This window comes from Anarhichas minor, unplaced genomic scaffold (assembly GCF_050575085.1).
Source record: "Anarhichas minor isolate MPS153535 unplaced genomic scaffold, ASM5057508v1 ptg000004l, whole genome shotgun sequence".
In the NCBI taxonomy this organism is placed as follows: Eukaryota; Metazoa; Chordata; class Actinopteri; order Perciformes; family Anarhichadidae; genus Anarhichas; species Anarhichas minor.
This window is the reverse complement of record NW_027466450.1, coordinates 9,206,777-9,232,775: the sequence shown is the minus strand read 5'-3', so window position 1 is coordinate 9,232,775 and position 25,999 is coordinate 9,206,777. Positions and strand designations below refer to the sequence as shown.

Here is a 25,999-nt window from a genome sequence, read left to right as displayed (position 1 = left end):
TGTATTTGAGAGAAGAGACCCGCCCACCTTAATAACGACTGGACAATAACGACTCTTCCAATCCAGACAAAAGGAGAGGACGACAGATCCACGGTAGCGCGCACTGAGCTGAGCATCCGAGCACCTTGGAGACTCCACGGTTTTGATCCGACGCGCAAGAACGCACCGGCACATCTATACACGCACGCCCTCCAGGTCCACCTGAAACGTCCAGGCCGGTTGATTGTCCTGTTTGTAGGCAGAAGAAAGAGGGTCTGAGCACCGGTTCAATCGCAGCCAGAACACCGCGTTCCCATGATGTCATACCTGTGGATTCTGCTATTAGGAAGCCTGCTGGCTACAAGCGCCCAGGCACAAGGTAATGATTTATTTTCCAATTAATTCAGATCAGCCTTTCGCTGTCTGCTTTTGTTTTTATGCATGCACATGTATCTATCTATCTATCTATCTATCTATCTATCTATCTATCGATGAATATATATCTATATATCTCTATATATGTATACCTATATCTATATCTATATAGATATAGATATCTATATATAAATATGTTTTTTTCTTCTGTCTGTATTGTTCATCTTCATCCCACTGTCTCTTTTAACCCCTAATTCATATCCCTCAGTCTCACCTATCGTTCTCTCCTTTTCTGCCAGTCTGCCTCATTACACATCCGTATGTGTCTGTCTGGCTGCCTCTATGTGTGTGTGTGTGTGAGTGCAATTACCAGTGTCTTTTGCCAGTCTGTCTGCCTCACTGTCGGCATGGCAATTCAATTCACCTTGAGCTAAACACTGCTTGATTTAATCCGTTCAGACTGAATGAATAAAAGCAGCTCTGCCCTCCTTTTCCATACTGTGATTGTTCATGCCTCTGCAGCCGAGACATTATCAGTTAAATAGGTGTGTCGTGTAATATGGCCATCTTTTTTGGACATGAGTTTTGGCCCACAGGGGTGTGGTGGTTCCACTGTATTTCCCTCCTGTTTTCTCTCTTTCCTCCTCTTTTTAAGTCTCATCTTCGTTTTTCTTCTCTATATTTCCATTCTTCATCAATTGCTCTTTTTTCCCTCTTCAGCTGGCCCATGGGCCCCTGCCCTTCCCCGCGGCACATGTAATGATTCCAGATTGTTCAAACGAGCAATAAAACTCTGAGGGAGAGAAAGGAAGCATTGAGAAAAACTAATTTAAAAAAAGATGGGAAAGGAGGGGAGATTAGAAGAAGATAAAAGATAAAAGAGATATGGTGTGGCCGATAAGAGGGACAACAGAGAGGTATACAAGGATGGTGAAAAGTGAGGGAGATAGTCAGAGCAACAGTGAGCCTCGTGGTCATTATGCAAACAAAATTTCAGTTGAACGTTGGTGCACTTGGATGGCATCTGGTGTAATCTCACTCTACCGGTTCACTTTTTATTAGCAGATAAACCGCCAGCTAGGACCCACCTTTACACCCACACTTTCACTTTCCCACACACACATTTTTTTTTTTTTCACCCACGGGATCCTGTTGTACAGTGACGCAGGAAATCTCCATTGGAGAGTTTGCTCGCTTGCATGCAAGTGGTTTAGAGTTTCACAGAAAAAGATGGGTTATTAGGTCAGTCGCATGTGTGCACATCATGGACGGTGTGTAAGCTATAGAAGTTAAGGATAGGGAGTGCCTCGGTAACTAGATCCAGCTCCAGCTGTAGACAACACCCACCGAAACGACTAGTTTCAGCGCCTTCCTCTCCCCCAGGGCCGTCAGCATCTGTGTGTGTGAGAGAGAGTGTGTGTGTGTGGGAGGGTGTGGGGTAGAATTTGAATGTACAGAACGAGTGTGTGAGTGTGGGAGTATGGGAGTATTGCTTCATTACTGTGAGTATGAGTCAGTTGTAGAGCATATGTGTGTCTTAGAGGCAGATGAAAGCAAAAAGCGCTGTGTGATTTGTGCCAGGTGTGTGAACAGTGTGTGTGTGCAGACTTGTCTGTGTTTACACCTTCAACTACCAGTACATAAAACACTCTTTTGGTGGATAAGTGAAAGGCGGGCACATGCACACACACACACACACACACACACACACACACACACACACACACACACACACACACACACACACACACACACACACACACACACTCCCTCTGCTCCCATGGGGGCAGTTTCAGGGTGTGCATGATTGGGGTAAACACAGCACTTTCTGTCCTACAAACACATAATAGAGCCATACCTGACAGAACAATGCACTGTGGAGGTGCTGTTGTATCACCTGACACACATGCACACACAGTTTATGGTGTACTGTTACGGGGCAAAGGGTTAGTTATTGTAGTATGTACACACAATATTACTCAGTCAAGTACGCACAGGCGATCTCACACAGACGTCACAATCTCAGGACAGGAACCAACAGAGTCAGACAATGAAGTTCCTCTCGCTTTGTCATTGATAACATGCCTCACACTCCAATTTATGTAGACCGCAAGTTACAAAAGTGCAGTGATTTAAAAGAAGATGGACTTCTTTGTTGTTTTGTAATATTAAAAGGTGAATATGACGAAAATTAGATATCAGGGAAGAATTGTTATGAGGTGTCAAGGTAGACAGTTTCCTCATGCGTCAGCCTTTGCATATCAAAACAGTGGTGCCAGCATCAAGGCATCACTACAGCCCTACAACTTCCATCAAGGCGTGTGTTCACTGGAAGTGCAGTCCTCACACCGTATCGGCTGTTAGTAGCTCACCAACATGATGTAATGCTGAAAGTGCTTTTTTATTCACTTCACGTGTATTTCATTTTAGTCGCAATTGGTGCTACATTTCCAATGAATCCTGTTTTTACCTGTTGCCAGGGCCAACTTCCTGGAAAGCTGACGCCGCCCATGTTAGTTGAGCATCCCACGTGATATCTAAGTCCTGCTTGCCTGAATTTATAGAACAGGGAAATGAAATGTTTATCTTTCAAGATGCAATGTAACTGACAGTTTGGTGTTTTCCCACTTGTGTAAACTGGTTTGACTTAAGTGTCCTCTGGGGGAGCTTTTTGCATATTAACACTGCACATGCTGCACACAATCGTACAATAGCGTGCGGCCATGTCAGAGGCACACAGATGACTCATCAGCCTCTGGGGAAGCAGTGGCAGAGAGACAAAGAGAGTTAAGTTAAGAGTTTGGGACGGAGCAAGAGAGAGGAAAGGGGGGAGACAGTCTTAAAGACGAAAAGAAAAAAAGGAGTGAGGTTTTGGATGTGCAACAGTTAGTTTCTCTGCTGTACTAACACAAAACAGGACACAGGACTTAGTCAAAGTGTTAGAGTCAATGTGAACTTGCCTTTACGTGTGTGTGAACATGTGGCTGTTTTTATGTTTGGACTAAAAGGGGAGGAAGAGGTGTTTTAATGAGTTTGTAGGCACGCATGTGTGTGTGTGTGTGTGTGTGTGTGATGGCAGGTGGGGGTGGGAGGGGGTATGGGTGCATGTTTGTAGCGAAGGTAGTTAAAGGAGGAAGTGACAAACTGATAGAAGGGAACAGAATGTTCTATGGAGTGGCAACGGAAAGAGAGAGAGAGAGAGAGTTAGTATCTCTCACACACACACAGTACATTAGAGCCACACACCTCACACACACATTGTGCATATAGGCACAATGCCATTAAAAAATATCATTTCCCACTTAGACATAACATAACATAACACACATACTCACAATCAACAGAGGTCCTGGTCTGACAAATTAACAATAACATGTCAGCAGAAAGTAATCATGCGCTATCGCTATTGTTTGTAGTTTTGTCACATTTTTTACTTTTTATCATATAAGCCTTCCGCACACTGGCGAGACACATCAACTGGCATCTAAACTTCGTTCAACAAGTTGAATGTCGTGCCACAATGCCTCTTTGATGGAGACAGTGATTTCCAAGGTAGACACACGCAATCCTGTTTATTGAGCTCGGAATACTGTTTGATTCTCAATAAACTATTGACGGCACTGATTATTGTTTATCTTTCATGCCCAAGCTCATACAATGACATTCACCGGAGAAACAGGAATTGAGGGAAACAAAGAGTGCTTGTTATGATTGCTGTCAGTAACCAGGCATCTGTGCATGCCTCACATTCATATTTCTGCGCGTGAGTGCATGTGATGTGTGCCTTTCCTCATGCTTTGTTTGGTCCCACTTGTGTGTATGGATTTGTGTCAAGGGCGTGTGAAGGAAGTCAGGGTGTCACCAGCACTGCTCTCTTCCAGATAATTTACGATCCGATGGAAATACTTCAGATGTGTTGATGCCGCTCTTCCTCAAGGCTTCTCTGACTTTGATACAATCTGACTTGGCAAACACAGGGATCATTCATTGGAAGCTCTCTTGGCAATGAGCAGCTGTTAGAAAAGATGAAGGATTATTTTCTGCGAGCATATTATGGAAGAGAGTTGTGATGCTGAGCAGCAGAACCCTGATGTCTCTTATTACTTTCTGAGATGTCCTCAATCTTCAACTTCTAGTTTTCTGATTGTGTTTTCCTTCCTGTGCATTTCTTTTGCACTTTTTCAATGCATTCTTAATCACTCATACCACCATTTATAGATGGTTATATCTCTTATTTAATGGTTGGTACCTGTATTTGGAGGAAGGTACTACCCTGATGAACCAGCATCATGGTGCTGCTGAAATCAGCAGAGCAAGGAACGCTTAAGTAAGTGCGCAGTTTTGCTGTTTCAGCTTCTCACATGCGACTGGGGAATGTCACAGCACTGACTCAAACACACACAAACGCCGTGCTCATCGCACACACAGAATGACAAAGACATGCGCTTTGTATTTTCTCATTCGTACGGAGTTGCGATGCTTGCGCTGACGTCGAGTCTGTTGAGGCAGGTGAGCCGTGATCGATGTCATCCAGTTGTGGCTGCAGCGTTCACATCAGGGAGCAGTCAGAGCAGGGCGTGGCTCTATGTGTCGGTGGTGATAGTCGCGTTAGAGAATGTGATGAATCCACAACAGCTTAACGACCATTGGGACAGATGATTTGAATGGTCATAAATGAGAACAGATGGATTAAAGGCATGCCGTTTCTAATTAGCAATGGTTACACTAATCACTACCAGTCTCGTCTTCTATTTGTTCTATTTTAGGTTAGACTTATAATGTTTCCACTTATTTGTTTATGAGCAGTAGAGGGCACACAATAATAGTCAATACAGTCAATTTTAGGGATGCTGTGTTTTGAAAGGAAGAAGAAACTATAGCTTTGAGACAGATTCTGGGTTGCCATGTCTGATTCCTTTCTTCTCTAAAAAAGAAAATTATAGTTGCTCCAGCTTTTATCTGACATGTATATGTTCATTGAAGCACCAGGGTTTCAGAACAGCCTTGAAATTTTCCCACATTTTGAAATTGATGTGTCTCAGTAGTTGTAACTTCACTGGATGTGTGCTGTTTTTTTTTCATTATTCTATTACTTTCTTTCTTCACATATCTATCTGTAGATGATGAAGCCCCAACAGAGGAGGCAGCAGCTCCTGAGGCCCCGGCCCCTGACGCAGACATAGCGGCAGAGGTCAATGGAGATTCCACCGCTGACAAGGAAACTGAGCATACAGCCGAGGTGAAGAATGATAATACTTTTGTTTATTGGTTTTAGCTTGAATCCTTTTGCAAAATCTGTCAATCAGTCCAATCTTCTTCTTCGTCTTTTATCTCAGAGAAGGTCTCCTGGTGAATCACGAATCTTAAAGCAACCACTTTTGGTTTCATCACTGACTATAATTTTGTAATAACCGGTCGCCGGCTGTGGCTCAGGGGGTAGACTGGGTCACGAGGTAGCCGTTCAATCTCCGGCTCCTTCTGTCCGCATGCGGAAGTGTCCTTGAGATAGACACTGAACCCCAAGTGACACCTAAAAAAGTGAAATAAGTGCAGGTCTGAATAATGTTTGGGTGAATTAGCAAGTGTTATTTTTATTTTGGGTTACTATGACATTGCAAACGTTTTTGTCCTTAGTCGCCGTCCTCTCTCCAAACCTTTAATCAGAATGAATCAGTGTTTCTGGGTAACAGTGCCTCTGAGGGTCCTGGATTCAGTTTAGTCAAGAAAATCTAGTTCTAAATCTTCAGGCAGTTATTTCATAAGCTGAGTTGTATCAAATAGCTGAAAAACATCTCATGTTAGCTCTTGGTTGAGTATTGAAAGTCTTATGGAGCATTATGTTATTGGCATGAAATGTAATGAAAGCTCGGTGTCTTTGCCCTTTTCAGACTGACTTTGTGTTTTGTATTTCTCTTGCTTAGTACAAGAACGATATGGTGAAATTTTAACAAATAAGCTGAAGTGAACCTAAAACCCCAAACCAGAGACTTGTTTTTTGAATCATTATGTGAACATAATAATGTATATCTTGTGCTGAATATAGGAAATACCACCAACAGCGAGTGAGCCTGATAATGAAGCCGGTGAACCAGTGACACCTGCGGTTGTAGTGGCAGAACCAGCGGCTAAGCCTGCAGCAGACACGGAGCCCGAGGCGGAGCCCGAGGCGGAGGCTGAGGCGGAGCCCGAGGCGGCGCCCGAGGCGGAGGCTGAGGCCGCTACAACAACAGAAGGTGATCAACAAGTGTTCAAATATGAAAATATGCACACTGAAAACAGCTTGTGCACAGTTGGTGTTTAAAATTAATTTTCCAACCTGTCTGGTTTTGCTTATAACATGCATTAAACAGTAAGCTATCACAGCCCATGCCATAACACTTGGACGATAAAAACACATCCTCCCCTCTGTTTCCCTCTCCTGCAGCGCCTGCAGCGCCTGCAGCTGATCCTGAGGTCATTGATCCAAAGGCTGAGGAACCAACTGCTCTCGGAGAGGAGGAAGCTTCATCAAGCACTGGTGCAACACCTGCTGAGGAGGAGGTCAGTAGCAGAGTTTGAAAGTCTTAAACTTATTCAAATCTACTCTGACAAATGTGAAAAAAACTTCCATGTTCCAGTTATGCATAATTGCGGACATGCTGTTTATAACACAGATATTATTCAGGAACTGCTATGCTAATGTGACCTTTCTACATGTTAATATTTTATATATTCATATATAATAGAGTGGACCTGAGGCCACATCAGCAGCAGATCCAGCTGTAGCAGATAATGAGGAAAAAACAATTGATCCTACTGCTGATGCACAGCCAACAAAATCAGCTGTTGAGGAAAAAGTCGAACCAGAAGGGGAGGTCCTTGTTCCAGCAAGTAAGAATATAGATGTTCTGGTGAATACCGTGCACTCATCATATTAAAAAGAAGGGAACAAGGATCCCTGTGTCACTGACTTTAATTCATGAAAGCAAGAACTTCAATGCTTGTTTCTTTGTTTTTACATAATTACATCGGTACAGAATAGCACCCTGAGACAGTAGGTAAGAACTTACATGCTAAGGCATTTTGGACCATGTGTAACTTTTTGATTTGTATTAAAAGTACACAAATATAATAACGAGTTGTAGAGAAAATAGCAAATGTATTCTGTAGATGAGCTCACCCCTTTGGCATGTGTGTCCTTTACATGGGGAAACTGTGAAACTTCCTGTTCTGCCCCTTTGTTCTGCTACATTATGTCTTAATTAACACGCCATGTTGTGTCATGGCAGCTAAGGACTTTTGTGTATTATGCCTTATAATTTTTAGCGTTTCTGTGTGTATTTAAGATGTTTGCATGATTCTGTTCTTTTTCTTTGCCAACAGTTGAGGTGGATGATGTTCCTGAGGTGAATAACGGTAAAAAATAGTTTTTTTTCATTTCATTGTCATGTTATGTTTCTTTATTTGAACAGGGAAAATGCACAAAGAACAGTAACCCTATGTAAGACAAGGAGAGATGTAATGTACCAGGTTTTAGCAAAAATGCTCCCCCCCTTTAGTCCCTGGACAGGTAGGTAGAATAATAAAAATAGATTCTGCTCTTTCGTTTGAAACATTTCCAAAGCCACATTATCCAAACCTCAACCTTTCTGGAGCCAAGTCTTGCAGCTAAACTAATTACTGAGGCACACCACAAATAATTTGGTATGACTCAAAAGCTCTTTTCATCATACAAGAGCACCTCAGGAGAACACAATTAAAACCCATTTTATTTCAGTAACCATGGTAACAATGAATCCACAAAGAAGCTAAACTGCTGAATTGACGCTTGGGACAGATGGAAATGTTGAAGTCCTACATGGCAGCATTGTAAAAAACATTACATTTTATACTAGGCTGGCCATTGTCTCCTCTTAGTCATGCTACCAACTAAGAACATTGCCGTGCAGTGTTGAGGAAATGATTGCTATGGAAGGAGTCTTCCATGTGACATCTGGCAGGCGAACATTCTTGCACGGTGGTGACAAGAGGAAAAGAGTTGAGAAATGGAAAGGAGGATAGAGACACAGAGACAGGAGAGTAAAGAGAGAAGAGAACAAGGTCGGGGAGAGGTGTAAAAACAAAAGTAAAGCGATAAAGGGAGACGCAAGGGGACAGAGTAGAAAGGAGAAGGTGGTGAGATTAATGGAAAGGCCAGAGAGGTATAAAAGAAGAAAGGAGGCTCAGTAGATAGGATCGGAGTAAAACTTGGCTCATTACGTAACATTCGTGTGTGACAAATGGTGCTTTACAATGAGAGCAATTCTTACTCACAATGATTTAATGGCAGGACTTCTTTCAGGTCACTGGATCATTATGCCCCTGAGCTTCTATCTAAAATAATTCACCAATCCTACCTCGCCCCGCTCAGCCTAAAGCTGTTGTGTTCACAGAGTCCCACGTGTTGTATAAGTCACTTGGGTTTTCCCCCAATTTTATAGAGTCAGGGTTTTGGTATTGTTCCTGAAAGATAAGATCCTTTAATCTGAGTCAACACTAGTTCACAAGATCACCGACACACCCTTGGAGCAGATAGTGTTACAGAGTCCTTATCGAGGACACCTCTGCAGGGTAATCACTGTAGTGAAGTGGACAGTGTAGCTGATATTATCATTAAATAGTTCAACATGCAACGGGGTAGTATAGAGTGTTAAAGAGATGACATGTTTTAGGTTAACATCTGGAAGATAACCCTCATGGGCGGGACGGCGAAAAGTGAATTTCCCTACAGGGATTGATATTGCATTTCTGTCACCAATAATATCTAATATATTTTTTTCAGATGGAGGGTTTGACTTGGAAGATGCTCTGTCAGAAGACAATGGGTTGGAAGGCCCAGGGAAGAGGAGCAGCTTTGAATCTGGCAGTGAGTAACTATTATTGCAATACCTTTGATATTATCATTGTAACAAATAACCAGAAAGTATGTAGAGATGCACACAAGAACCGTCGGGTACACAGTTAGCAATACAGACAAGACCCTGGGGAAGAGAAGGCTCAGTTTTGATGGGATTGTACTGTCTTTCATAGTTACCACAGTCTGGGATGTCTTTTTTATCACTCAGTTGGAAACTATGTGTAACAGTAAGATTAACCCCGCAGGGACCGGATGTTAATAATAATAATAATAATAATAATGCATTTTACCAGTTTCACCTTCTCCGAGTGTTTTATACTTTAAACTAGTTAGCCTAAACTTCCTGTTTACAAGACCATGTGAACAGGAAGTGGATGGGACATTTGATAATTAATGTAATTTCTTTGTAAATGCGGAAGTTAGTGTCTTTTAAAAATAGGAAAATTTCAAGAACATGGCTAGTCATCATTCTTTGGAGAGACCCCGTTGGACCCCGTTGGAGCAGAGCAGCTTATAGAACCCATAGATATTTGTGTCTTGAGCTAAAATAGACTAATCTCCCCATTCAGCATTTTATAACTCTTAAGCTTTCCTGTTTTTGTCACAGCACCTTATCATAGTGCTTTTAGACATTCTTCTCGTGGATCTATATGCTGTGAGAATGCTGTTCCCTCTGTTCCCATGACAAGACAACGAATTTTATCGTTTTACCTCCTGGGTCAATAAGGTTTAATCACCAGCCGCAGAGCAATTTGACAGCAACACTTTGACGCTGATTGTCTCGCAGCTTTCACCCTTTATGCCCAATCTGAAAGTGGATTCGTCTACGTCGGCACAATCATTATAATCTTGTGAAATGCGCACTTCTTTAGTGCTCTGTTATTAGCAGCTTTGTCAAGTTAAAGCAGGTAGAGGGCAGCCATGATGTCCCAGGCATATACAGACAGGAGATAACAGGATTGCTTTGCTTATTGGAACGAATCATAGATCAGAGTGAAAGACATCGAGGGCGTGTGTCTCCTTCAGATATTTTATCTCTGATATAATAAAGCCATTTTAATGAGTGTACAGAAGAGACATGTGTGTGTGTGTGTGTGTTTACAGACCGGTTAGGACAGAAATTCTAGACTTATTAATGCCTTCTCGGTATAAACTACCACAAAGATAATAATCCTGCTCCTTTCTTCTTCTTCTTCGCCTTATGTGTTTTTTTTTTCCCATCTTCCTTAAATCACCTGTCTCTCCTCCTTTCTCCTTTTAGCACATGTTGTTGGCGCAAGTGGAGAGGGTAAGACTTTTTTTGTTCATGGTCAAAATATTTATGATAACGAAACAATTATCAAAATCATGCCATCTTCTGTCCAAATCGCAGAAATCCCAGACAGATACGTAGCTTTGCAGCCACAGCAGCAGTAGGGCTTACATATAGGTAGTTCTGGAAACTAGTGAAACACCCAACATACGACTGGCATGCCTCTGAATGAACAGGAAACAAGACTCAGTGGAAAATGTCTCTTCCCAATTGTTTTAGTTCAAACAATGTTTGAAACTGGTTTTCCGAAAGAGTATTTGACCTTGAATCCTTAGTCACGCTATACTTCTGTTGGAAGTGCTTCTGCTGAAGCTAACTTCTGTGATTCTCAAACAGATACAGTTTGACAGATGCATGGTTGTCCCTGCTTAAATACACCGTTGCTCGTGTCACATTAAATATAAAATGTCCTGTCATGTTGCTAACTGTATTTGTGTGTTCTCTGTCCTAACCAACAGTCAAACCTGAAGCCCAAGGTGAGTTATCTTTCTTCGCTTTATTTTTTGTTTTGAATACATTAACCCACCCACCCATGCACGGCCCCAAACATACCTGCAGCGTTCCCCTATTGTCTTGTGTCATGCAAAAAGCCCTGATCAGGTGTGTTGTTGCTGCAGCTGCTGCATGACATTTAAAAAAAAACTTTAAGAAGTATCTTTCTTAATTAAATGAATGGCAAGTCCAGGCAAAGGAAAAGGCAAATGTTTCTATTTTGTCAGTTTATCCCTGTATGCATGTGTGTTCATGCAGTCTTTTTACACCAGACAAACCGGTGTGTCCGTGGTGTGTGTTCTGCAGTTGTGCACATGCATGTTCATACGTGTCTGTGTCTACACACATTTACTTCCTTGCTGACTCACTGCCTCCTCCCGTTTTATTTCACCTAATTGCACTGACTCATTCCTTTTTCTTTCATGTATCTTGAGTCACACGACTCCTCTGACTCATTCCACTCCCTTTTTGTTCTACCTTTTTAACTTTGTTCATCACTATATTTACTGTGCTCTTTAATTTTTGTGAACTTAAGTTGCTGACTCACCCATCACACCCAAACATCCGTTCTGCCCTTCCTTCTTTCTCTCTATTGCCACTTCAGCATATCCCGCCGTTATTACATTGTTTTGACTGAAGCCACCGCAGGGACAATAAAGAGCTAGTATTTAGAAGAAATGTGACGAGGAAAAACAATAATAATGGATGGTAAACAATCAGTAAACAATCCCTTCTGTCTGATTTTTTACTCATATGTTTAGTTCAGAATGGCAAAAAACTAATTTTCCACAGATTTATGGTCTGGTTTGTAATCTTCACTTCTACCTTCCTCATTTATAGTAAATTCAGAAGGCTTAGCAGCATAATATAGCTATTAAATATTTGTGTAATGTTACCTTAAATGGCCTGGCGATGCGCCTTCATCAAACCTTGAATAATATACAAAGTACATGTAGTGTTGTAGTGTAGTCGCCTGTCACTAGGAAATACCTAGTATATATACTGTAATAGGTTAATTAAACTAGTCAATTAAGTCATTAAGCTGGTCTTTTTCTTGTAGTGGTGTATTTTCTCATGTACTTTAACTAGTATTTAGGAATGGAAAAGATCATGGTTATCATGGCATTGCAGGTTTTAGGTGTGCATGTGTTCGTGTGCCGTTAACAGACAGACTTATGACACAGCAGGAAAACTATTCAGGTCGGTGTTGTCATAGTAACTGGGTTACAGGTGCAGACAGATGCTGTCACAGTGAATGCTTTTAGGGGTCTAAATGGTTGGGTAGGCGAGTGAAATGGCATTAGAAAATGCTGCGACAGGATGATGCATCTCAATCAGACGCACGCATTATGTCATGTTATTCATCATTTCAACTGCAAAACGGCACCCAGTGTTGATACTGAGCTTTACATTCTCTTTAAGTAGCGGTTACACTGACAAATATTCACATTTGTATCACAAAACATGCTCGAATGACTTTGATAAAGTTGACATTATGCAGCTCTGATGCACCGGTGTCCATTATCTTTTTTGTTTGTTTGTTTCCTACGTGCAGAGGCCAGCTCCGGCTCTTTGGCAGCCATCCTGAGTGCAATTGTGGTGTCTGTAGTGGGAGCAGTTGTTGGATACTTCACCTACCAGAAAAAGAAACTGTGCTTCAAAAATAGACAAGGTAAATATCTTGCAGACTAATTAATTAACTAAAAAACAAATAACAGGAAACTTAACCGCTGTACACAAGGCTTAATGTTTGCTCGATCACAGCACATTTAGACTCTAGTTTCTTCAACAAGGACCTGCAAGTCGAGATTTGTTGTTGTTCTATTGCTATCGGGTGCAGGAGAGTACTGCATATGGTTCACTTGGACCATAGCAGAATCGGAGCCTTTAATCAAGCTACCAGCGTCTTTAGTAACACTTTGCTTTAGCCAGGCTCGAGGGTGAGATGGGTGGGAGTGTGTGACATTTGGTCTGAAAATCACAAGTTCTAAAGGTCAGCAGTATTTCTTTGACATATAGTAGCTTCAGGTTCATCCCTTGTAGAGTGTTGTCACTTACAGTCAACTCACATACATCCTGCATACCAATACTACCGATTCAGCAAAGTTTACTTTACAGTCAACATGAGCAAAAGGCCATTCAGCTTAATTAAGCAATGTAAGACAAAAGTAAAATATAGGTAGATATATATATATATATATATATATATATATATATATATATATATATATGAGAAAGAATAAGGACTATACTTTAACTATTGATAGCTATTATTTATCACATGTTTTGAATATGAATAAAAATGTTTTTTATATATATTTAGTATTCATGAATATGAATGATTCTTGATCAGCGGCAGAGAGTAAGGATTGTAAATAGCAATGTAATTAGCAGGTACAGCGTTGCAGCTGCTCCATTGACAATAAATAGGCAGGCTTGACTGCACAGAAATTAATTGTTTTTAGCTTTTACAGCTGACACCAACAAATCGTCACAGTGGTAAAAATAAGCAATTAGAGCCGAGAAATGTTAACATCCTCAGAAAGTCCCCCGGCGTCGCACTTAATTCGTTGTCACTTAACTAAATTCTTGTGAAATCCAAACGGTCATGTGATGATTTGTCTGCTTGAATTTCCCCATCCGTGTGCGTCTATCTGACTTTGTCGATCTCTGATTAGAAGCGGATCCAGAAGCTGCACGCAAAGATGTTGCAACAGAGGTTCAGTCAGATCCCCAGGGTAGGACACAGAAAACACACCCACATAAACAAAGAAGATACAAACACACAGATCAAACGCATGTTATAATATTTTAACCTTCTTTTTCCTTTTTGCAGTCCTTAGTAACCTGCTGAACTCCTCCTAGACCAGCAATGATCACATGACTGCCTGGACCAACGACTGGCAAGCATAGTGGCAAATCTCACTGTTAAGCTCTATCGTCTTCTGTGGAGCTAAATTACTGTGAGGCCCCGGAGTAGGGCTGTGTGTGTGTGTGTGTGTGTGTGTGTGTGTCTCTGTCTGTTTGATTTTGTGTGTGTGTGTGTGTGTGTGCGTGCGTGCGTGAGCCCATGTGTCTGAATGTGTGAGTGTGCATACGTGTGTTCATTCTTGTGTGTGTGCACATATGTGGGGAGTAAATGTATGTGAACATTGAGGGTTTTATGATTGTCAACATAGCAATTTATTAAATGATTGGACAAACTTTCTACTTGTGTGGACGTTAAAGAGATCCAATCTCAAATTAACCATGAAATGGCAAAATTTAAGAACAAACTTTTTTATTTCATTTGTATGGCCACTATCCAGTTCTAGTAATTCAGTGTGAATATAAACCAGTGACAGTTATTGGTGTTGTAGATGTTTAACTTTGTACTGAATTCTAAAAAGTGGATTTTTCGTTGTGTGTGCTAATTCTGTCATTGTTTGAGCCACACATATTATTTTGAAAGTCCACTGGCAAATATTTATATTAATATTAATTCAAATATTTTGTTTTTGTTTTTGTAATAGTCTGCAGTACAAATGCAGGATAGATGGATAACAGGGGGATTCAATAACTACCACTGTATCTCCTGGATTCTGGCGAGGAGAAATATTATAGGATAGATTCTGGGGATGCTATATGGTCCAATGTGTGTTCCCTGGACCAGTGATGTCACTGTGTGTGTGTGTACGTGTGTTTGTGTGTGTCTATTTGTTAGGTTGGTGAAGGGGCTTATTAGTTTTTAATCCTGTTGACTGGGTGACTACCACTTCCCCTCAGTCAGTTCAATAAATTAGAGTGAAAGAGTGACATTTCCAATCAAACAAAAGAAAAATTCTCATCAAACAAACTCAGTTCATTCATTTCAAATTGGTTGAACAATTAAACACATATACATTCATTTGACAATGTTATTTGAACATTTAAAAGTGAAGTGGAGTCTAGTCCAACCCTGTTTCTATCAATGGATGAATGGTTCACCTGACACGGACAAATTCAACAGAGGTCATGTGGTATTGTATTAGACATTGTTCTGATGTAGTATGTGGCAGTCTAGTTGTGATGCAGTAATTTATCCTCTATAGTGCCTTTCACTGACACAGCCTGGCTTGAACAATCTACTGACACACAGGGAAGAGAGCTGGGACAATACAAGTGAAAACAGGCAAACTAGTAGTTGAATGTATCGAAATATAGACAAATGAGGAATGTACAATCTTAATTAATTCATAATCATTTTGGTGGTTGAAAAGCCTCACCTTGGACTGTTTATGTACGTGACACTGTTACATTATTGAAACAGGTGCTGTATCCGTTCATAGTGGGCTGTTTGCTGTTTTACTTCCAGTACTTTTTTTAACCAATATTGCATACAAACTCTTTTAACAATCTCACATTTCAGCCATAAAAGTATCCTCTCTGCGCGTCCCTTTATTTGAACAAGCCAGTTGCTGTCGCAGTGTTTTTTTTATCATTCATATGTCAACCTTACAGACACCATTCACCTGTGATTTTTATATGCATTTTACATTTAGCAGTGGTTGATTATTGTGAAATGCCTCAGAAGCAGCGCAAGTGCTTGAAAAAAAGAAGAAGAAGCCCAACAGTTACTCTTTTTTTTGCAGCTGTAGCACAAAAAATATTAACTTCTGAATGTCTTTTTGTTGCCTTGCAGTTTTGTACTTGCTCTGCGCCCTTTAAATTATGAAATATGGTTATAGAGGTTATATAGTGCTGCAGTTCATGTAAAGTGTGTTATTTGTAAAGCACCATATAGCTGCAATACAGGACAGAGACTGTTGCTAACAGCCTAGCCTAGAACTGAGAATTATTCATAGTCTGTGATGTCACATATTGATTAATCCTACTGTGCAAACTGTGGGCTGGACACTGTGTCAAAGCTCTGGATGAAATGCCTTCTTATTCTGTAATCTGTAATCTGTAATTCTGTAATGTGATAGAGTTTCTCTTGACACATTGGAACTAAGTGGATAGTGTGTCTGAAATCTCTTACTGCATTTGCTACAATGGCATGGAGTGATAATGCACAAAATACCCACTAACTAACAGTACAAGCTTTCAGATGTCGCCACCGATGCCTTCAAAACAAAACATCCTCCTTTTAATGCAGTACTTTTTGCACTCCAACAAGTGCAATAGAAATCAACAAAAGCAGTCCGCTGCAGTGCACATTCAGAAAACCTTAAAGGAGACCGAAGCAACAACACAGCCCTTAAAAGGGCACCAGCTTGTGTTTTGAGCATTATGGTCCAGTCCACATTTTGTCTCAAACTGTCACATTCCTTGTAAACACAAACTATTGGAGCATAGCATCCAAACCAGAATGTAAAACCAAGGAAATCGTTAACTTATTGGGTCCTGAAGTGCACTTCCCAGAAAATGCTAAGGCATCAATGTGGCACTGACCAGTCCTGCCTTATACCGCCTCTTGAACATTCCAGAGAAGAAAACAAAGAACAACGTCATCATCAGAAAGTAAACGATAAAACGAGCGGAGATGTTTTGCAGGTGATTTTAATAACAATCTCTATGGGAGAAGCACTTTCCTATCCTGTATATATACGTCTTGATTTATTAAACATATTAGACAATTCATTTTTGATTTAGACAAGTGACTCTTCCTTTTTATTTAAATACGCTGTGTTTTAATTTTGTGTAGGAACTGTCTTCATTTTTTTTCTCCATCTGGCACTTGTATTGTTCTTCTGGAATTGTGTAAATAATGATTAAGGAGTCAATAAAAACCGTTTTCGTGGGAGTTGGTGTTTTACTTCCCTGCCTATCTTTGTCTGGTGTGTGTGTGTGTAACATAGTAGGTCAAAATAACTTTAAGTTGCATCACTGAACTTAAAGAATGATATTGAAACATTGGTATTTTTACACTTAAGATGTATACAGCACATACACCATTTTCATGTAAAGTTTATGAAGCTATGTGTGCCTCTGTCACTCTGTTTTTGTGACTTTCTTTAGTGACTGCAAGCTGCTGGAAAGTTAAGTAAGCTCAGGTCAACAAAAAACAAACGGGCATCCCACGACATGTTCGATGTATCAGGTATTTATAGAATGTAACTCATATACACAGGTTATAGTTTGGTGAATAGTTGATGGTGACAGATCCTCACATGAGGCCTTCAGGAGTAATATGTGGGAACCTGAGTATGTTCTTCTTGCCAAACGTTTATCACACACACACCGACTGTAAACCATAATTTAAAAATGATTTAAAAAAGGAAATATCTCTCGAACTGCTCACAACACAGACAACCTGTGTTGAGGGGGCGTCAGTATGCTTTGCCTGGATATAAAAGATCACAAGGCAAAATGGTTAGTCGTCATTGGATTAAACTACAGGATTGAGCAGTTCCTCATAATATTATATGTTAAATCGAATCTACAAAATAACTGCTGACTACACCCAGACATTTAATGGAGTGCAAGATAACTTTTCTTGTGCGCATTTACTCCACACATTAACGCGAATGTGGTTGTGCGCTTAGAGGGCAGTCATTACTGTAGAGTCAGAGCAGAGGGGGAGATGTGTCACATTCTTTTGGTTTTATGAGTCAGTCCACTGTGCAGGTATGAGGTGAGTTCATACATAGCGCGTTTACCTTCGCCCATTTAAAATAACAGCACATGCAATGTCTGAATGAGCTTCACATTAGGAACGAACATGTAACGATGCGTCCAACGAACGTCGGAATGTTTTGCTTTCAAGGCATTGCAGACTGATCGCACGTGGCACCTTTGCTACAGTTTTGAACTTGCAAATGTTTATTGTTGTCTAAGTTTCAGTGCAACGTATCGCGTGCACTGCTCCCACATCAGCCCGCACAACACAGCACAGGGTTTCCGGGAGATCATTGCTTCCTGCAGTGAGAGGCAAAAAGTAATGTTGTAACGTTCATGGAAAGACGACTTGACCACAGCATTGGGTTTAGCTGGACGCCATATTTATTGAGACTCTTGAGTTATTGTGCCATAGTGATTAGACAACCGGGTTAAGTGAAAGGGAACCGGTTCGACTTGACGTTACCCGTTATATATCAGAGGTTTTCATTGTGGGAGGCGGGTCTTCGCAGGGGCGCTCCAAACGTTTTCAGGGGAGGCTCATTGGAAGTGTAGAAAAAAATATTTATCTAAAAAAAATACTTGAAAAAATAGTACATAAAACATCATGGCTTTATTGGTATTACTTGTAGGAGCCGTGTAAAGCGATAGGACACAAACTGCTGTCAATTACTGTATTATTGAGTATTTTCTCAATTAATCTTTTGTATGTTAAATGTCAAATTATCGTAAAAAACTAAGATGCCAGAATCCAAGTGAAATGTTTTGTCTAACCAACAGTCCAAAAACCAAATATATCCTACGTGATACAGAGGAAATGAGCAAATACTCACATTTTAGAAGCAACAATCCAGAGAATGTTGAATGTTCGAATGAATGATTTAAAGGACCAGTGTGTTGGAATTAGGGGGATTTATTGCCTGAAATGGAATATAATATTCATAATGTTTTCATTTGGGTCTAATCAGCTTCAACTAAGAATCGTTGTGTTTACGTCAGCCTAGAATGAGCCCTTCATATGTTTTTACAGAAGCCCAGAATAGACAAACCAAACACTCTGTGCGTTCCAATAACCATACTTCCATTCTATTTAATATGCCAGAAAAAGTTTTTTTGTGTCCCATTACATAGTATGTGAAATGCAGTACGCCAAAAATACCAGAAAGTCCTACTGCATCCGGTAGCTTTTTGCAGTATGCAAGCCAGCATGCTTTTCTGGTTGCTCTGACCCTCAATCCTCTGCACAGCAAATACATGAGCAAGCGGGTTTAAGTACAAGGTGTAATCTTAAGAGGAGGTAGTATGTCCCAACTGAATGCATACAACAGCACATACTTTGGATTCTCAAAATTGTTGGTTCTGAAGATCAACTAATACTTTCAGCGGAATGTCGTCAAATAAAACTGCCACAATCACTTTTAATCCTTCACCCTAAGGCTCCCTCTGTTGGCACATCTTCTTCTCTTCCTGCTCCTGGCAGCAGGGAGAGATGTCACAGGAGAGACGGTAGACAGGAAGCCCAACTTTGTTCTGATGATGGTGGATGACCTGGGCATTGGTGATGTAGGATGCTACGGTAATGACACCGTCAGGTCAGTTCTAATAAATGTGTAATGCTTCTGTTTCTGTGTGTCTCTTCCTCTTTTTGCTCACCCATTGTCTGCTCTGTTCTTTCTATTTTCTGACTTCACCTATTTATTATTATCGCTGCCAAACACAGGTGTAATTGATAAAACGAATTATGGTCTCATTCTATTTAGTGTGTCACAGTCATTCCAGTGAGCTAGCATGCACAATACCAGGGCCCTGGTGCACCTAAATAGATCAGGGCCTTAGTTAATGTTATTATTTACACCTGTGTTTACCCTGCAATGACACGTCAGATGGCTGCTGTGAAAAGGACCTATACAGCTGCGGTCGTTGTTGACACACCTGGCGGAGATCTGCACTCTACGGAGGACACCTTTCTAGTTAACATTGTCTTTTATCATCATCACAGCCTGCTTATTACATCATGTCTGTGGTATTTCACTATATCTGTGTCTAGTCTCACTCTGATGTGCTGCCTGGAATTAAATGTGTATTTATTTCCTTATCTATATGTCTCTGTTCTATCTATTAACAATACATATTTACACCTTCTCTGTCCCTGAAGGACTCCTAACATAGACAGACTTGCTTCTGAAGGGGTAAAGTTGACTCAGCACATTGCAGCTGCTCCCCTCTGCACCCCGAGCCGGGCCGCTTTTATGACGGGGCGCTATGCACTCCGCTCAGGTAACAAAGCTGGTGCAGAAAGGAGCATCTTGGTCATATTTGTACAGCAATGTTTGACAGTATGTTCCGTAGCGTTTGTTTTATTTTCTCCCCCATATGTGTGTCTGTTGACTAGGACTGGGAAGCACAGGCCGCGTGCAGGTGCTGCTGTTCCTTGGTGGTTCAGGGGGGCTGCCACCCAGTGAGACCACCTTTGCTAAGAGGCTGCAGCAAGAAGGATACACCACCAGCCTAGTGGGTAAGATAACTTAACATGATCATTTATTCTTTGGTCCTCTCATTGTGAAATGTCTCCTTCCCCTCCTCCAGACAACAAGAGTTATGGACTCTTCAGCAGGTCAGATGTTCGAACTTCATAGGTGCTTGAAGCTGGGTCAGCTGTACTGTGCTTGACGCTACATACAAAGAAAGCTGCCCAACAGTATCATATTATAAATTGTAATTACCTAATAAAATATGCAAAATTGTGCTCAAGAGAGTTCCAATTCCCATATAGACTTATAGATCTTTCAGTAACCAATTAAAAGACGTGTGTGTGTGTGTGTGTGCAACAATATTTGACACTTCACAAGCATTGCCAGCCCACATATGATTTTGCATTTGTTTTGTGCAACTCAAAGAAGGATTCCCAGGATAATGTAGAATGTTGAAATTAAACAATTTTGCATAATGAGAGGCTGCCGTGTATTCACATTCCTGTCTCTCCTCTTTGTTTTTGAGTGTCCACTACTTCACCTATCGCTCTCTTTCTCTCTGTTTGTGGCTCTGCAGGTAAGTGGCACTTGGGTGTGAACTGTGAACAGAGAGGGGACCATTGCCACCATCCGAACCAGCATGGCTTCAGCTACTTCTACGGCCTGCCGTTCACTCTGTTCAATGACTGTGTGCCCGGAGAAGGGAGTGATATCATGGCAAACCTCCAGCACACACTCGGAAATCTTACCATGTTGCTTGGAGTTGGACTTTTCTCGCTGGTAAGGGTGATCTTCTTTTTTTTTCAGTTGTTGAGTTAAGCCGTCTCTTCCTAGAAATGATCACAGTAAGGTACATCTAAAAAAAGACCCATAGAGCCACATAATATTAGAAAAAGATGGAAACCAAAATGAAAAACAGAGTGATACATTTGGGTTGCCAGACAAAGAGGAGGACATTGGAAAACAAAGAGTTGCTGTGCCATTCAGCCCAAAGGAAAATAACTAATGTGTCATCAAGAAGACATGAGCCACAGGGTTGGGAAAAAAAAGATTGGCAACAAAAGATGCAGTTGTGAAATTCACAGTCACTGCAGCCAGTAACCTGTTTCATGGGAAAGCAGAGTATCGTAGATAGTGAAACTCGATGAGGACTTGGGGAAAAGTATGTCCCTGTAGGATGAATGGCAACCAGCTGAGCCACAGGTAAATACGTTCGATAAGAGGAAAACTGAACCAGAACAAAATACAGTAGTAAATAACTATTTAGAGTGACCAGCAGGAAGACAGAAGTCTATAAAACTATTTTCAGACCTAAATTTAAATACTGTACAGTATGTATGAACAAAGTACACAATGCACTATTTGTTTCACTCCTGAAATTGAGTAACCTTTTCGGTAATGGTTTTGTGATGTCATCTAGTGGCAAAATCATGGAATTGCAGTCCCAGACAGTAATACAAAGTGTCATGGTACCACAATATTACATGTCCAATGCAATGTAGGGCTGCAGTCCTGCTGTAGCAACATGATAATGTTAAATATATGTTGAGACATAACCAGAGAGATGTTCACCAACAGTTGTCATTTTTTAGGTTTTGGTTTGATTGAATAATATATTATAACCTTAACATATGTAATTATATTTAATCTAAAAGTGGATCTATTATATATTTGTTATGCGTATTTCTATGTAGATTATGGTTGTTTTTTTTATCTTATCTAGGTTTTTAAATACATTCTTCACTAAAATGTCTGAATTTCATACAGTATCTGCACAGTATGGTGGTTTCATTTGGTGTGTGTGCTTTCTTTTTAAACGTACTGGGTGTGTGTGTGTGTTATGTGTTTTCAGGTGTGTGTCCGTGTGTGTGGCCTCCTTGAAGTCAGCCTGTGGCTATTGGCAGTGCTTGTTTTTCTCAGTATCCTAGCAGCCGCTGTGTGGTACATACCCTTTAAACGCCTGCAGACATGGAACTGCATCATCATGAGAAACCAAGAAGTGATCGAACAGCCAATGACAGTGGAGACACTGCCCCAGAGGTTGCTGAGAGAAGCGCAACACTTTATAAAGAGGTACATCTGTTCGTCTCAATCAGAAAAAAAGCATCACAAGCGTGAACCCCCCCCCCCCCCCCGAGTATTTACTGCACCAGGACAGTGTATGTGGGACTGACTCGAAACAAGTCGATATGTGGCTCATTGATGTGTCTATTAGTTGATGTGGTTGTTTGTTTTTGGACATCACTGGAGGTGTTTGACACCAAGGAATACGCTGCTGTATATCAGGGATTGGCTGTTTCCTGACATAAAAACTTCTATCGTCTTCTCTTTAGGAATGTTGATCAGCCATTCCTCCTCTTCTTCTCATTGGCCCACATCCACACGCCACTCTTCAAAACACCCGCCTTTGCTGGCAAAAGTCGCCATGGTCGCTACGGTGATAACCTAGAAGAGGTGGACTGGATGATCGGCGAGTATATATCGGCATGCATTGCTAAACATTACATCCTGGCCTCTGGTTTGAGAGTGGTAAACTGGCCTGATTGGCTGTTAACTACCCAGCATTTCATGAAGGTGCAAACATCCAATCATCAGTGGGTTATATACGTACAATACTGTTCTGTTTAGTGTGTGCCAAAGTAATACTAACACGGATAAGACAGAATTGTCCTTTAACCAGAAGGAAAGTCAGAGCAGTCGCTATCTGTTTGTGGAGTTTGAACTCTCTTTCCAACCATCTCTAATGCTATATTAATATGTATTCCAGGTCAAATTACAGAGACAGTGGACTCCCTCGGCCTTGCCAACAATACTCTGATGTACTTTACATCAGACCATGGTGGACACCTAGAAGATGCTGATTCCATAATTGGCCAGAAAGGAGGCTGGAACGGCATTTATAAAGGTAGACATCAACTTACGCTGTTCTGACAGTCAGGATTAAACAGTTATACAAAGCGCATATCTTTCTTACTGCATTTACTGCAAACGTTTAGCTATTTGTTGTTGTGTGTCATTTATCTTAATTACTCCCACCTTAATTATAGGTGGGAAAGCTATGGGAGGCTGGGAGGGGGGGATCAGAGTGCCTGGTATTTTCCGCTGGCCTGGGAGACTGGCAGGTGGAAGAGTAGTGGACGAACCCACTAGCCTCATGGACCTGTATCCAACTCTGAAATATTTGGCCAAAGACACACAACCAGACAGGTAAAGATTACGAGCGCTGTCTTTGTATTGTGTGCACTCCCATTCAAAGAGTTTTATTCGTGGAAAGGTTGGAAAGAGTCTGTATTTGTTGAATACAGTAGTACACCAAACCATTGTTTACAGTTCCAAAAAGAGGAGAGAAAGGACCATACAATTACTCTACACTTGAGCATAATAACTGAGGTGTTTTGTAGCCGGATGATTACAGTGTGAATCCGAAAGCACCTCATTATCTGTAAACAAATACGAGTGGCCACTGATTTCGCTCATTTTGCAAGCATTGTAGGGGACAAACTTGCGATCTTTAGAAAGTTTATTAAAGAACTAAAGGTTAAAAGTCTAGAATCTCTCTCTGCATGTACGGTTGTGGTAATGCTCTCTCCCTTGATTTTAAAGCACATTTGTGTTTCTCACTTTCTCTTAATTGTACCTCTCTCCCCCAGACAATCAGATGGCTTTAACCTAATGCCACTGTTGGAGGGAAAGGTGGAGCGATCAGAGCATGAATTCATGTTCCACTACTGTGGAATCTACCTGAATGCAGTACGCTGGCACCCACCTGGAAGTAAGTTCACACATTCAGACACAGAGACCCAGTCAATCATTTAGCAGACAAATGTTTTTACTATTATGAGGTCTGCTGTTTCATTCTGCAGAATAAGCCACCTATGTTGATGAAATCAAACGGCATTCACAAATACAATCGCACAGAATCAAGCTCAAATAAACCACGTTAGTACTCAAGTAAAAAGACATTACATTATGTGTATGAGCGAATGAGTGCAGCATTATAGTGAATTTAAAAGGGGACATATTATGAAAACCCCACAAACTGTGAAATAATACAACATTTTTGTGAGCTGTCTAGTTTAGAAAACATGATTTAACAAGCCATTCAGATTTGCCTCCCCTTCATATGTCACATGCAGGCTCGTTAGAATATACCGCCCCCGTCTGAGTATCTCAACCCACGGCTCTAAAACTACCTTTGCAAAGGTGCACCTTGTTTTTCTTGCAAGCCAATCAGAGCTGATTGGGCTTTTTTTCCCGGAGGCTTAATGAGACAGACGCTAGAGCGTTTCAGACGGAGGGTGAATACAGGCATATTCAGACAGACAGTATGAGGAAAATCATTTTCAACATTAAAGCAACATGTTCTAGTGGAAATACCAAATACAATTATGAGCCTGTAACTTAGCATAATATGTTCTGTATGTGTGGTGTCTTTTTACTACTTTTGTAAAACCTTTAGGGTGAAATTGAATGCTTATTAAACAGGTGAATGTAACTGAGAAATCAGATTAGAAATGGATATCTTTTCGATTTTAGCGATTTTCAAATTCCTTTTCTGCTAATCAGCTCCAGTTCGTATTGATTCCTGAATCTGATTCTAGCATATTATTTGACAAAAAGAGATACCAAAACATGTTAAACAACTGCCTTTATTTCCACAAGATTTAGGTCAACATAAACATACAGTATATGTGTCAAGTTGGTGACGAGGTGTTTTGTGATTCTTAATAGCTAAAAGGTAAAATAAGTAAAACAAATACATGTGTGTTATCTCTGTTCTGTATCTTGCCTTCTTACAGCTTGTTGCAGTAAAGGTTCTTTGAAAATCAGAGCCAGTCACAAATGAAAGTCATAATGAAAGTAGTAAATTAAAAGTAAAATCTAGAACAACTTGAAAAGTTTTTTGTTTAGCTTTAACCTGTGGCAGTATATACTGTTAACATGTGAATGCTCTCATCTGGTGTGTGTTTCCATCCAGGTGACTCTGTCTTCAAGGTGCACTTTTTCACTCCTAACTTTTCTCCCCCGGGAGCCGGTGGCTGCTACGACACTACGGTCTGTCTATGTCATGGAGAACATGTGACGCACCACAACCCACCGCTGCTGTACGACCTTTTCCACGATCCCTCAGAGTCCCGCCCACTGACCCCTGATACTGAGCCGCGACATGCTGAAGTCCTTGAGCAGACCACCAAAGCTGTGGAGAGACATAGAGATACCCTCACAAACAAGAAGGGGTCGGAAGATACTCATTCGCACCCCGACGCAGATGCCGGAAGTGTTCAGAGCCAGATGACATTGGACAGGATTCTGTGGAGACCCTGGCTTCAGCCCTGCTGTGGGACTTTTCCCTTCTGCGGCTGCAAGGAGGGCACAACACATATTTAAGTGGCAATCCTTAAGATGTCAGTCCTGGCTGATTTTAGAAATTTCTGTTTGAGTGAAAATGATGGAATTGTGCTCAGAGTTTTGAAGTCTGGAGCCTTTTCGTTGATGAAGTTGTTTTTAGAGTTGAGTGCATATTTACATTTTTTTGTATACAATGAAGAAAAACTGTAATACAGAATTGTTTGTAAAATGCAAATATATAAATATTACAATACTTGAATCTTTGGCCTGTAGGCTCAATCACCATTTTAAAAGTTACCTCTTAAACGATTTTAACAAAGCTGAGCTTATTTTAGGCGCCTTGAGCAAATCTCTTCAAATTTGGCACAAATGTCCACTTGGACTCAAGGACAAATTGATTAGACTTCGGTGTGTCAAACCTTGTGTCCATTACTCAAGAATTCATACGCCAATTATGACAATTTCACAGAAATGTCTAGTAGGATAAGATGATGAAGTGATGATGAAGACTGGGATGTAAACTGACACTAGACTGGTTGGTAGGCATACAACCGTGAAGAGCTAATT

General features: G+C 40.9%; 2 protein-coding genes across 4 annotated transcripts; both read left to right on the top strand.

Moving 5' to 3' along the window:
* Positions 1 to 74: 74 nt before the first annotated feature.
* Positions 75 to 16,819, top strand: LOC142968860 (uncharacterized). The gene is made up of 12 exons (XM_076108768.1): positions 75 to 358; positions 5,475 to 5,593; positions 6,398 to 6,587; positions 6,779 to 6,894; positions 7,080 to 7,224; positions 7,717 to 7,749; positions 9,155 to 9,238; positions 10,491 to 10,517; positions 11,000 to 11,017; positions 12,589 to 12,705; positions 13,712 to 13,771; positions 13,870 to 16,819. The coding sequence occupies exons 1-12, from the start codon at positions 295 to 297 to the stop codon at positions 13,896 to 13,898; spliced, it is 1,002 nt and encodes a 333-aa protein (XP_075964883.1). The 5' UTR covers positions 75 to 294; the 3' UTR covers positions 13,899 to 16,819.
* Positions 16,820 to 17,513: 694 nt separating this feature from the next.
* On the top strand, positions 17,514 to 25,691 carry arsh (arylsulfatase H). Of its 3 annotated transcripts, none has more exons than XM_076108765.1 (11): positions 17,514 to 17,628; positions 19,049 to 19,204; positions 19,768 to 19,889; positions 20,005 to 20,127; positions 20,661 to 20,863; positions 21,936 to 22,156; positions 22,417 to 22,553; positions 22,851 to 22,988; positions 23,131 to 23,290; positions 23,734 to 23,855; positions 25,062 to 25,691. In XM_076108765.1, the coding sequence occupies exons 1-11, from the start codon at positions 17,624 to 17,626 to the stop codon at positions 25,469 to 25,471; spliced, it is 1,797 nt and encodes a 598-aa protein (XP_075964880.1). In that variant the 5' UTR covers positions 17,514 to 17,623; the 3' UTR covers positions 25,472 to 25,691. The 3 variants fall into 3 exon arrangements, with proteins under 3 accessions (XP_075964880.1, XP_075964881.1, XP_075964882.1); XM_076108766.1 differs by having other exon boundaries at positions 17,563 to 17,621; XM_076108767.1 differs by lacking the exon at positions 17,514 to 17,628 and having other exon boundaries at positions 19,068 to 19,188.
* The last annotated feature ends 308 nt before the right edge of the window (positions 25,692 to 25,999 follow it).

Bases quoted from the DNA above. Each gene is read 5' to 3' on its own strand.
- LOC142968860 (XM_076108768.1), top strand. From the start codon at position 295: ATGATGTCATACCTGTGGATTCTGCTATTAGGAAGCCTGCTGGCTACA. The intron at 12,706-13,711 runs GTAAATATCTTG...ATCTCTGATTAG, and splicing joins GTGCTTCAAAAATAGACAAG to AAGCGGATCCAGAAGCTGCA. The intron at 13,772-13,869 runs GTAGGACACAGA...TCCTTTTTGCAG, and splicing joins GGTTCAGTCAGATCCCCAGG to TCCTTAGTAACCTGCTGAAC.
- arsh (XM_076108765.1), top strand. The intron at 19,890-20,004 runs GTAACAAAGCTG...TCTGTTGACTAG, and splicing joins GCGCTATGCACTCCGCTCAG to GACTGGGAAGCACAGGCCGC. The intron at 23,291-23,733 runs GTAAAGATTACG...TCTCTCCCCCAG, and splicing joins AAAGACACACAACCAGACAG to ACAATCAGATGGCTTTAACC.